The 13,135-nt window shown below is 41.5% G+C and overlaps 1 protein-coding gene across 6 annotated transcripts in view; it reads left to right on the forward strand.

Moving 5' to 3' along the window:
- Nucleotides 1–13,135, forward strand: part of MUS81 (MUS81 structure-specific endonuclease subunit) — a 307,431-nt gene that overhangs the window by 188,433 nt on the left and 105,863 nt on the right. For all 6 annotated transcript variants that reach the window (XR_016307484.1, XR_016307485.1, XM_089658092.1 and 3 more), the window contains one exon: nt 3,673–3,761. Coding sequence is in view for 4 of the 6 variants with exons in the window: in XM_089658092.1 (XP_089514218.1) it covers nt 3,673–3,761 (89 nt within the window). In the remaining 2 variants the exon portion in view is untranslated. The remainder of the gene's footprint in view (nt 1–3,672; nt 3,762–13,135) is intronic.

Genomic DNA, 13,135 nt, shown 5'->3' on the forward strand with positions numbered 1-13,135 from the left:
TCCAGTGATTTGCCTATAAAAAGGCTCCAAAAATGTATCTTCTATGTAAAAGCAAGTGTGGTTCCTTATAGGGATTATTAGGACTATTGTCCCGTTTAATAAGAAAAAATACTTGTGAGATAATACTCGCTATTCACCTATGAAAGGCCCAAAAATTTCTCTATATATGAGTGCCTGAATTCCCAATGAAAGCATAGGGTATAATAATCCCGTATCACTGTAAATTGCAAGATATGACTTGGCTCTATTCAGGGGTACTTGCCACCGGTGGAAGTGAATTAAGCCACTTAAATTTGCAATAGACTCCCGGGAGTAATATGTATTTGTGGTTTTCCGTGTTGCCTCGTGTTTATCCAAGATGGAGACGCACAGCTTGCTTCTTTCCCCTCATGGACACCACAGCATGGAAGGACGCAGAGCGTGATGATGTCACTAAGTTGACGCGTTTTGTCCGCCAATCATCGCGAACTGCGTCAGACTGGGAGGGGATAGCGCAACTATTAGTGCGATATTTGCATATTTCCATCATTATATTGCCCTCTTGTGTTGAAATGTCATCACTACATTTTTAGTCCAAATTGAATTAAAAATAAATATGATTGGCATTGAATATCAGAAAATGGCCATTATAGTAAATTGGAGTTCAGATAATGCTCTTAATAGATGAATTAAATCAGATGACAATAAAATAAAAAAATTGTGCGGCATGCCTTGCTCTGGAATTTTTGCTCCATCGGAATCCGGTTCGGGTTCAGTCAGATAATGCCATGACTGTAGTTTACATCATCCACCAAGGGGGCACCAAGAGCTGGTTGGCTCAGGAGGAAGTAAACCACATTCTGGTTTGGGCAGAATTACATGTGCCATTTTTGGCGACAGTACACATTGCGGGGGGTAGAACACTGGCAAACAGATTTTCTCAGTCGCCAGCAGTTGGTTCCAGGGGAGTGGTCTCTGCACCCTGTAATTTTCCAAGCAATTTCCAGCGTTGGGGTTCCCCAGATGTAGATTTATTGATATCCAGGTTAAACAACAAGTTGGGGAAATTTGTATCCAAGACAAGGGGCCCACTCGTGGTTGGAGTAGATGCTTTAGTGGTCTCTTGGGACCAGTTTTCCCTGATCTGTGCCTTTCCCCCAATTCAGCTTCTTCCTCGCCTCTTATGCAGGATTCTGACGGAAGTGAAACAGGTGATATTGGTTGATCCAGCTTGGCCCAGGAGAGCTTGGTATGCAGACATTATGAGAATGGCAGTAAATGGGCCATAAAATTAGAAAAACATAAAAAAAGTACATATAACTCAAAAATACTCCAGCTGTTTGAGTTGTCTGCGACTTTTATATATCTTTTATGTGAGTGTTTTTAACTCTTTTTATTGTAATGAATTGCGTATGGAGAGCTTGATTAGTCTTCTGAACGCAGAATAAAAAACACAATTTGCCATGTGAAAAACAAGTGATAATTGCAGCAAAATGCTAAATTAGAAAAACGTGCAAATCACAAAATGTTCCATGAACTACTTTGCAGCATGTAGGGCAGGCCATTAAAATCGATGAGCTGCCCTATGTGTGTTGCAGGAAAAATTAGCCAAAAAACATGTGCTCCCAGTACGCTGGGTGTGAATGGGGCCTGAAAGTGAAACTAGTGTGTTTACACAAGAACCTTGGTGTTCCATTCACATCTGTGCGCTTCTGAATGCACAGTAAACTGCACAGAAAACTCACACTTTGATGCGTGTTTTGCAAATGCACATCGCACTTGCGTTGTTGTTAAATGTTAATGGCACCTCAAGCACAGGTAAAAGGCATGCGTCTGTCATGTGACAGATGCACTGCAAATGCACCAAAAACCACAGTAAAAAAAAGTTCTGGTGTTGCTTTGGGGCAATTATTGTGAACAAGGAGGCCCAGTCATGTGAATGGGATGCACTATGCAGGATGACCAAAAAAGCTCCAAATTGCCCAAAAAATACAAAATGCGTGCGGAAAAGTGAGTTTCCGCTATGCGGCGATGTGAGCAAGGCCTGACAGCTGAGTGTCTCTGTCCACTCCATGCTCCTGTGTACTTGTATAATGCTGGCTATACACTATGCAATCTGATTGTACAATCTCTGTACAATTTCCTTTCGATCTACCAAGACTATGGGGCAGGAGGACCCACCTGAACGATCTATTCAATGCAGACAAGCTCTTGCACTACATAGCTGATGGTAGATCTGAAGGAGATTGTACAGAAAGTGGGTAGAAGAGGTGGTATAGTAAGGAGAGAGGTATGGTCCAGAGTGGAGAACACACCCTATCGTGCCCTATTCTGTGATGCAGCAAGCCAGTGCATGATGGGATTCAAAGCTTCCTGTATGTCACATGATCTACAGCAATTGACAGAAGCATAAAACATTTTAAAAAATGGAAATAGATGAAATTTCAAAGCTGTTATAGTTGGGAAGTAAGAGTCAAGCACATTGGAATGGCTTTTGTAGAAATGACATTACAAAAGGCTTTTATTTTATTTTAGCCTGTAACCAGGACATCATTCTTCTGTTGCTCTGTCTGGCTGCAGTTCATCAGAAATAAATTTCCCTCCATTGTCTGTCTGTACAGTATATAGTAACAGTTGGTCCCTCCTAAGGGTGCACTGATTGCTCATTCGACATTCTAGGTGGCTCAGAGAGACAGTCATCCAAGCTTATGGTCTCAAGTGATTTTTGTCATCAAGAAAATTGTTTACCAGATATGCAAGACTGTCACCTGATCTTCTGTTCTCACATTCTCTATTTTCTACCGGGTGGGTATTCAGACCTCATCTGATGCCAGCTTAGGGTGCAAGGTCCTACAGGTGGCTTTTTAAGTTGCAGGCAGTCCTCCGTTTTCTGTTGTTTTCCTGGGTGTGTTCGTGTTTGGTGTGTTGCCCACTCTTCATTTCTGCTTTTGAACGTCCTGAAGGTAAGACTCCTGAAGAAGAAACAAAATAGGATTTTTTTGCTCCCCGTAGAATCTATTTCTTGAGGTACATAAATTCCACCCTTTTCTGATTATGTTCATGCTTTCAGTACTACTTGTATAAATCTGAAGCATTCTGGCAGTGGGAGGGGTTATCCTTGGTTAGGGTACTTTTTTTTTTTTTAGTTGCCAGTGTCCAGTTCTCCGGTAGGTGGCAGTATAACACGGAGGTAAAGCCATACACTAGTAGATTTACAAATGAATGTTCCTCCAAAATGTACATTAAGACAATTCTCATTGGAACATTCAATGACATAACTGTAATTCAAAAGTACTTCAAAAACATTTAGCATTCAATTTCAGAGTTAATGGACGTTCTCAAAACAACACCACATTCACTGTTAGAAACTTGAGAAATTTTTTGTTATCCAGCTTTGAATTTTCTCGTCACCATGGGTAAAAATTGTGCCATGAGTACAAACATCCTATTGTTTCATTTTCTAAATCACTGCTCAAACTGTTGGTGCTATATAAATCCTGTATAATAATAATAATTATTATTATTATTTCAGTCTAGTGTGTTTACATTTCAAGCTATGTTTGTTTTCATTTACATTCTCTTTATACTGTTTGTATGCTGCCCATGTAGTGAGCCGTTTTCTTTAATTTCACCTATGTTAAAAAAACGTTTTTTTTAACTTCTGATAAAATTTGTGTGTTTGCTGTTTTTCAGGTTGACCACAATAGTAAATACACTGCCTGGTCTTCTGTTAGTACTTTAATTCAGAAGGAGTTGGTCATCAAAACTCATAGCCCAGCCAGGTAACACAACGAGGCTTTTGCACCAGAATTCACAAGATGGCATTGAATATAACACTGCTGAATATCTAGTGGGAGGAGTTTAGTGTGGAGCGAACTGTGACCCATTATTACAGAGCTCAGTAGAAGAACATATTACAAAACTTTCCACAGCTTTCTTTTTGTATATCACAGAAACTGCACAGACCGGAGGTATTATTTGTACTTAAAGTGATACTAAAGTCTTGTATGTTTTTTTTTGTTTTTTGTTTTTTTTTCCTTAACCACTTGCCCTCTTTTTTCCCACCAATTGAGCTTTCTTTCGGTGGTATTTGATCGCCTGTGCGTTTTTGGTTTTTGCGCTATAAGCAAAAAAAAATGTCAATTTTGAGAAAAAAAACAATATTTTGGACTTTTTGCTATTAAACATGTCCAGTAAAAAAATTTAAAAAATCAAATTTAGGAATAAATTTAGACCAAAATGTATTCTGCTACATGTCTTTGCTAAAACGAAATCCCTAAATGTGTAAATTAATTGGTTTACATGACAGTTATAGCGTTTACAAATGGCAGTATAGATACTGGGATTTTTTTTTTCCTTACTAGTAATGGCGGCGATCAGCGACTTTTAGCGGGACTGCAGCGGCATTCTGACACTGTGGGGGGAAACTAACTTGGTGACACCAATACAGTGATCAGTGCTAAAAATCAGCACTGACACTGTACTAATGACACTGGGCAGGAAGGGGTTAATGTGAGGGGCGATCAAAGGGTTAACTGTGTGTAGGGAGTGTTTTACTAGGGGGCGGCGGGTGTGTGCTTCACTGTAAGCACACTGCTCGGGATGGCTGTGCTGTGCACAGCCATCCCGAAATGTGTGCCCGAGCTGACAGGGAGGAAGACGGTTTGTAAACAAAACTGTCTTTCTCCCCGTCGGTAATTGTCTGTAATCACCGGCTGGGACCCGGTGATTGACATCCACGGCTGCGAATGGAGGCGCAAGTAGGGAGCTTGCGCGCGCCCCCTACCTGGAAATTCAAAATCACATGTATGTACATGTATTTGCGCACCCGTGCCACTATGTAACATTGTATCTGCTATACGGCGGCGGGTAAGTGGTTAAAAATAACAAACATGTCTATACTTACCTGCTTTCTGCAATGGTTTTGAACAGGGCAGCCCAGATCCTTCTCTTCTCGGATCCCCCACCAGTGCTCCTGGCCCCTCCCTCCTGTTGGGTGCCCCCTAAGCAAACAGCTTCCTATGGGGGCACCTGACAGGTGTGCTCCTGAACCCTGGCTCTGCATGTCCATTCACACTCAGAGCTGTGGCACAGCTCCATCCCACACCCTCCCTCTCCTGATTGGCTCACTGGCTGTGATTAACAGCAGCAGAAGCCAATGGCTCCCACTGCTGCCTCAGCCAATAAGGAGTGAGTGTCCTGGAAGAACCGTGGCTGTCTTGGACATCGCTGGCTCAAGAGGGGGCTCAAGTAAGTGTTTGGGGGTGGAGGGGCAGCTACACACAGAAGGTTTTTTACTTTCATGTATAGAATGCATGAAAGTAAACAACTCTAAGACTTTAGAACCACTTTAAATATACTGTATTTTAAATCGGCACAGACACTTAGGGCCCAGTGTATAGAAAATTCACTTTGTGAATGTCTCAACATTTGTGCAAGTGTAACGAATAATTCTCATAATTTTAGTGAAATGTGTGTATTAGTTTCTTTGTAACCTTTCACAAGGCAAAGGTGACAACCATGAACATTCAATCCTTAGAGAAAAATAGCTTAAACCATTTGAGCATGAAAATTAAATGGCTAAGAACATTTGACCAGCAGGAGATGTAATATGAGGGAGACTTTTGCACTTTGTGCAAGTCTGTGGAGAATCTTGTGCGAATGTCCGAATGAATGGGTGTTCGACATAGAGATGTGAAATTTCTGGAAATTTTGAAGCCATTGGAACATTTTTTTCCAGAAAAAAATGGAAATGTTCGGAAAAATTGAAAAACAAATTCAGTGTGGAGTAGTCTTACAGATGGAAAGTAATTTTGTTACACTACAAATTGCAGCTTTGCTCTCAGCAGAAATTGAACTGTGGAAATGTTTTCAAACTCTAGATAGGGGCTTTTCAAACTTTTTACCTTTATGGGACCCCTAGCAAAATGTCTGAAATCTTGAGGAACCCCTGAATTAATTTTCGTGTGTACGGCTCACGGAACATTGATATGATCAGCGAGCTATAGATGCAATATAACAATTATTCTTACAGCATTAAACAATAGGATAAATATTAACTTACCTTGCCAATTTGAAACTTGTGCTTGCTTTTTTTTTTGCATAGATTAACAGTTCTGGGTCAAACTTGAGATAAGCAGGGCAAAGCACAGGGGATCCAGGAGGAAACCAATGCAGGGGGACCAGGAGAGAACTGTACAGGAGAGGGGGGGGGGCAAAAGGAAACAGCACGAGGGGAGAGGCAGAAGAACACAGCACAGTATGGTGGGCCAGGAGGGAAAAGTACAGAGGAACAGGAGAGAACAGTATGGGTGGAGCAGGAGGAAACAGTATGGGGGGGGAGGGACATGAGGGAATGGTATAGGGGGGCCGGTAGAGCACAGTACAGGGAGACCAATACCAGTTTTCCTCATGCAGAGTAGCTCTGGAAAGCTTCTGGATCATATGTGGCATGCTGATCCTCTCCCGTCCTCTTCTCTTGTCCTTCCTGAGTGATGTCATTTGCAGGCAACTGGGGCAGACAGGAGGGAAGGACCGACTAGGATTGACATAGGACACTGATGCAAGTTGTTTCCCTCTACAGCTCTGCAGCTTGACTGTCAGCTATGTGGGGATGCGATCTATCCATCTTCTGCTTGTGATGAGTGTGCAGATTGTTGCGGAACCACTGGGGACCTCTTGCAGAACCCCGGTTAAAAAACGCTGCTCTAGGTGTTGGTTTCACTATTTAACTGAGAGGAGGAAAAGAAAAACCAATTTACTGACCAGAGTATAGGTAAACATAATGCTGTGATGGTGGAGAACAATAATAGGATGTTTTAAAGGTTATAAAGATAAACTCATTTGTCAGATTTACCCTCTTACCTGTCAATTAAGGCCTGAGAGGAGGACAGAAACTATCATCTACTGTATCCCAACTATCCCCTAACTGTAGGAGGTACAAGATGGAGCCGACAAGCAAACACTGTTGGAGCCTTTCCCCCACAGTGCCCCCTAGTGGCAGAAATGCAGACATCTCTTGTCTGAGAACTGCATTGAGAAGTACAGTGTTACTTGAATTGTATTCCAGGATTTTCTTATCTTCAGCTGAGAGAACTTTGCATAAAATTTCAGAAATCTTTCATTAAGGTCTTCATGTTATATAGTTTGAATACCGTGTCATAGATATAGTATTTGTCATTTTAAAAGAACATATTCCACACTTCTTTTTATTTTTTTCCATTTTTTTTGCAAACAAAAATGGCTTTGGGAAAAACAACTGAAAAAAAACGTTTTTGTTTTTTTTTGTTTTTTTTTTTTCTTGGCCTTCTCATCTCTAGTTCGGCCAAACAAAGTTCCAGCCTGCAAAGTGAAGCAAAACATTTAGCATTGGTATTATTACTACTGCTAAATGTGACTGCTTCCACCTGGTTTTGGGGAGCTGGACCTATCAGCATCCTAAAACCAGTGACCCTTCCCCACCTAGCACATTCAGCTATCAGCCAGGGATTCCTGACTGACAGTTGAATGTGAAAAAAACGGGATATTGTAAAAAAACAAAACAAAAACAGCGTGAGGTTCCTGCCAAAATGCATACCAGGTCTTTAACCACTTGGTAACCGCACTATAGACGAATGACAGCTACAGCGCAGTTACCCAGTTCTGGGAGGGCATCATATGACGTCCTCCCAGAACGCACCCTCCTGTGTGCCCCCATGGGCGCGCACCCGGCGATCTCCGTGATCGCTGTGTCCAATGACACAGTATATCAAGAAGTAAATACCATTAGCAGTTATCAGCAGCACTTTCCTCATGCTGTCACAGTGTGAGGAAAGTACTGCCGATAACTGGCAGCTGTCACAGAGCAGATCAGCACTGATCACCAGGGCACCCATGATCAGTGCCCAGCAGTGCTGCCCAGCAGTTGCGCCCATGAGTGCCCAGCAGTGCAATCAGTCAGTGTTGCCTGTCAGGGTTATCAGCGCCACCCATCAGTGCTGCTTATCAATGCTGCCTATCAGTGACCATCATTGCTGCATATTAATGCCTTCTCATCAATGCCCATCAGTGCTGCCTATCAGTGCAGCCTCATCAATGCACAATCGGTAAAGGAGAAAAATTACCCGTTTGCAAAATTTTATAATAGACACAAAGAAAAACTTTTTTCTTTCTCAGTAAATAAATGGGCGGGGTCATCCAGTGATATTTCCCACTGATCCCGCCCCTTTGTTTACTTTAGTGGCGGAGCGATGACAGCTCCTCCTCAGAGCTATAGTGGGGGAAAAAAAAGCCGGTAATTGCATTTAAAAACTGGCAATGACATTTAGCGGCGGCAGGTGAGGGAGCCTGTCTGTATATGCTGTTCCCTCACTGTGTACACTGCTCTTCTCCTGTCCCCTCCTTGCATACACTGCCCCAACCCCCTACAAAAAGGACCTGTCACTTATATGCTATCACATAGGAGACAATAAAATCATACGTTAAAAATAAATAACACATGTTAAAAGTAAAAAAATAAAATTGTGAGCCCCCACCCCCACATACGCAGACATTTCGGTGTCGGTTTTTGACCAAGTGCATCCTGAATTTTCAATTTTGGAACCACTAACAGTTTATCCAGAATATTTAATAGCAAGCGACCCATTCTTTCACAAATGTTTGTAGAAGCAGTCTGCATGTCTAGGTGCTTGATTTTATACACCTGTGGCCATGGATGTAATTGGAACACCTGAATCCAATGAGTCGGAGGGGTGTCCCAATACTTTTGCCACTATAGTGTATATAGTGCAAAAGTTTTAGATTTGAAAAATGCTGTAACTTAATGCTTTCAGAAATAGAAGTGTTAATAGTCTATTTTTGTCAATTAAAATAGAAAGTAAATGAAGAGAAGAGAAAATCAAATCAATATACCATATGGCATGACTACCCTTTGCCTTCAGAACCGCATCAATTCTTCTAGGTGTACTTGCACACAGTTTTTGAATGAACTCGGCAGGTAGTTTGTTACAAACATCTTGGAGGGCTAATTTTTCTGTGGATGTAGGCTGCCTCAAATCCTTCTGTCTCTACATGTAATCTCAGACAGACTCAATGATTTTGATATCAGGGCTCTTCCAGGACAGGTTCTTCTTTACACTGAAGATAGTTCTTAATGGCATTGACTGTATAGTTGGGGTTGTTTTCTTGCTGCAGAGTAAATTTGGGGCCAATCACACTCCTCCCTAATGGTATGGCATGAAGTATAAGCATCTGCCTGTGTTTCTCAGCATTGAGGACACCATTGATCCTGACCAAATCCATTTGTAGAAATGCAGCCCCAAACTTGCAAGGAACCTCCACCTTGCTTTATTGTTGCCTGCAGACACTCATTATTGTACCACTCTCCAGCTCTGTGGTGAACAAATTGCCACCTGTTACAGCCAAATATTTCAGATTTTGACTCCTCAGTCTAGAGCACCAGTTAACATTTTTCTGCAACCCAGTTCCTATGTTTTTGTGCATAGTTGAGTCGCTTACCCTTGTTTCCACGTCAGAAGTATGGCTTTTTGGCTGCAATTCTTTCATGAAGTCCAGACTTCTCCAGACAGTAGATGGGTGTATCTGGGTCTCACTGGTACACAGTTCTCTGCCGATGGCACTGCTGGGCATCTTCCAATGTCGAAGAGAAGCAAGCATGATGTGTATTTCGTCTACTGCATTAAGTTTCCTTGGACGACCACTGCGTCTATGGTCCTTTTTACATTGCCTATTTTTTTGTGCTTCTTCAAAATTGCCTGAACAGCACATCTTGAAACCCCTGCAGTAAAGAGTGAGCACAACAAGATACAAGGTAGTTACATTGTGTCTTGTTGCTGTGCTCTGTCTTGCCATGGTGTACAGTTGCAAGAAAAAGTATGTGAACCCCTTGGGATTACGTGGTGTTTTGCATGAATTGGGCATAAAATGTGCTCTGAACGTCATCTAAGTCACAACAATAGAAGAACACAGTCTGCTGAACATAATACTACACAAACATTAGATGTTGCCATGGTTTAATTGCACATAACATGTAAACATTCACAGTGCAGGGAGGAAAAAGTATGTGAACCTTTGGACTTAATAACTGGTTGACCCTCCTTTGGCAGCAATAACCTCAACCAGATAGTAAATGAGAATAATAACATGACCCAGGACCACCTAGAGATACACAGAGAAACAATAGCCCTTAATAGACTAGTAACAGTGGTTAAGTGGTTAAGTGCAGGATAAAGTGTCCATAGTTCATACAGAGGTGTAAGTGAATCACAGCACACTTCAAGGAACGTGACCCCGGGCAGTCTTGCTGCAGTGGCCTCTCACCTCCACTCCACGACCCTACAGGGCCATAAAGCGTAATGTAGATCACCACGGAATCCTCCAATTCAGGGACTCTTTAGATGAGTGAATAACCAGGGACAGAATTCCTCCAGGCCAGTGGATGAATAGAAGGCACTCTCCTCCGATATCACAGCCGCTCATATGCCCATAAATGAGGAGATAAACACAATCCTCATAGTGTATTACCGCTTTATTTGAATAAAGGCAACAAACAAAGAGGGAAGGTAATCCACTTACATAGCAAACGGCTTGTATGGAGATGCAATGCTGGGTGTACAGCAGGATCAAAAAGGTGCACCAAGATGGCGTCACGCCGGAAGTGCGTCACCACGCTATTGCCGTCGACGCGTTGCGTCACGTACCTCGTGACTTCATCAGGACAGCGTGATTGGCCGGCGGCACTTCCTTATAAAGGCCGAGAACCGCACCCATCAAAACCACAGTGGGCGGTGCGATCGCGGCCATATTCTGATAGTCCAGCATGCCAAGAGAGACCCAGGCAGCCATATAACTGAAGTCTAATAGGGACAGACCTTCTCCCATTAGATCTAGCAATCCCAGTGAAGCAATACACTACAAAAAAGTACCACACATCAATGTCTCTCTATAGTCACCACATAGAGAGACTAATATATAAAAAAATTATTTTTTTAATAAAAAATGTATACGAATAAAAAACCCATAATAAAATTTAATGGAAATAAATAAAAAACGAGCATAGTCAGAATATACTAAAAAATATATATGAAATAAAAAAAATATATATATAAAAAATATATATATATTAAATAAAATAATAAAAAAAACGCTCCTCTGTAATCCTGCATAAACTCTATACATCAAATACTACAACACACATGATATCTACATGAAAGAGGTTATCGATCACTGATAAAACAGTTCAAATCGAACTCAATATTAAGTCCCATCGGGGCAAATGTATCCATAAGGAAAATATATTTTGATTCTATCTGACTTAGAGATCTCACTTTGTGGGACCCTCTCCAGTGTTTCTTGTATTTCTCGACTCCCCAAAATTTAAGACCAGAAGGGTCCTGATTATGGTATAGCCGAAAATGATTAGATAGACAGTGTTTTGGAAAGCCCTTTTTTATCTTCTGGACATGTTCTCTCAACCGGACCCATAAAGGTCTTTTTGTCCTTCCCACATATTGCAAACCACATCCGCATTGGAGAACATACACAACCCCCTCCGTTCTACACGATATAAAGTCCTTAACTTGAAAAGACCTACCATTACTAGTAGCTGAAAAAGAGCTCAATCTAGTGTTAGAACCCCTGGTGGCTCTACAGGCATAACAGGTCTTACATGGGAAAAACCCTTTATGGTCAAGAAACGTAGCCTTTGGACTTTTAATAGGGGGGTTCAATACACTACGAACCAATTTGGACCTAAGAGTAGGGGCCTTCCTATATATGAATTTAGGTGTAGCCGGTAACAATTTAGAAAAAATGGGGTCGGTTATTAGAATGGGCCAATACCGTCTGAATACACTCTCTACCTGTTTATAATTACTGGTAAAATCCAGAATAATCGCCGTGTGATCCCTCAGATCTTCTGTCTTGGGTTTATCAACAAGAAGGTTACTCCTCATCGTTGTTCCCACTTCTACGATCTTATTTTTAATCATTTCTCTAGAATAACCTTTGCTACAGAATCTCTCTTCCATAATATTGGCCTGCTCATAATATTCCTTGATATCTGTGCAATTCCTTCTAAGTCTGACCAGCTGTCCTTTTGGGATATTCATCAGCCAAGGGGGGAAATGGCAACTGTCTAGTGGAATGTATCCATTCCGATCTACTTTTTTGAAAAAAGTTTTAGTAGATCGGAATGGATACATTCCACTAGACAGTTGCCATTTCCCCCCTTGGCTGATGAATATCCCAAAAGGACAGCTGGTCAGACTTAGAAGGAATTGCACAGATATCAAGGAATATTATGAGCAGGCCAATATTATGGAAGAGAGATTCTGTAGCAAAGGTTATTCTAGAGAAATGATTAAAAATAAGATCGTAGAAGTGGGAACAACGATGAGGAGTAACCTTCTTGTTGATAAACCCAAGACAGAAGATCTGAGGGATCACACGGCGATTATTCTGGATTTTACCAGTAATTATAAACAGGTAGAGAGTGTATTCAGACGGTATTGGCCCATTCTAATAACCGACCCCATTTTTTCTAAATTGTTACCGGCTACACCTAAATTCATATATAGGAAGGCCCCTACTCTTAGGTCCAAATTGGTTCGTAGTGTATTGAACCCCCCTATTAAAAGTCCAAAGGCTACGTTTCTTGACCATAAAGGGTTTTTCCCGTGTAAGACCTGTTATGCCTGTAGAGCCACCAGGGGTTCTAACACTAGATTGAGCTCTTTTTCAGCTACTAGTAATGGTAGGTCTTTTCAAGTTAAGGACTTTATATCGTGTAGAATGGAGGGGGTTGTGTATGTTCTCCAATGCGGATGTGGTTTGCAATATGTGGGAAGGACAAAAAGACCTTTATGGGTCCGGTTGAGAGAACATGTCCAGAAGATAAAAAAGGGCTTTCCAAAACACTGTCTATCTAATCATTTTCGGCTATACCATAATCAGGACCCTTCTGGTCTTAAATTTTGGGGAGTCGAGAAATACAAGAAACACTGGAGAGGGTCCCACAAAGTGAGATCTCTAAGTCAGATAGAATCAAAATATATTTTCCTTATGGATACATTTGCCCCGATGGGACTTAATATTGAGTTCGATTTGAACTGTTTTATCAGTGATCGATAACCTCTTTCATGTAGATATCATGTGTGTT

The sequence above is a fragment of the Staurois parvus genome, unplaced genomic scaffold, assembly GCF_062004578.1.
Source record: "Staurois parvus isolate SC_StPar_1 unplaced genomic scaffold, SC_StPar_1.0 ptg001051l, whole genome shotgun sequence".
In the NCBI taxonomy this organism is placed as follows: domain Eukaryota; kingdom Metazoa; phylum Chordata; class Amphibia; order Anura; family Ranidae; genus Staurois; species Staurois parvus.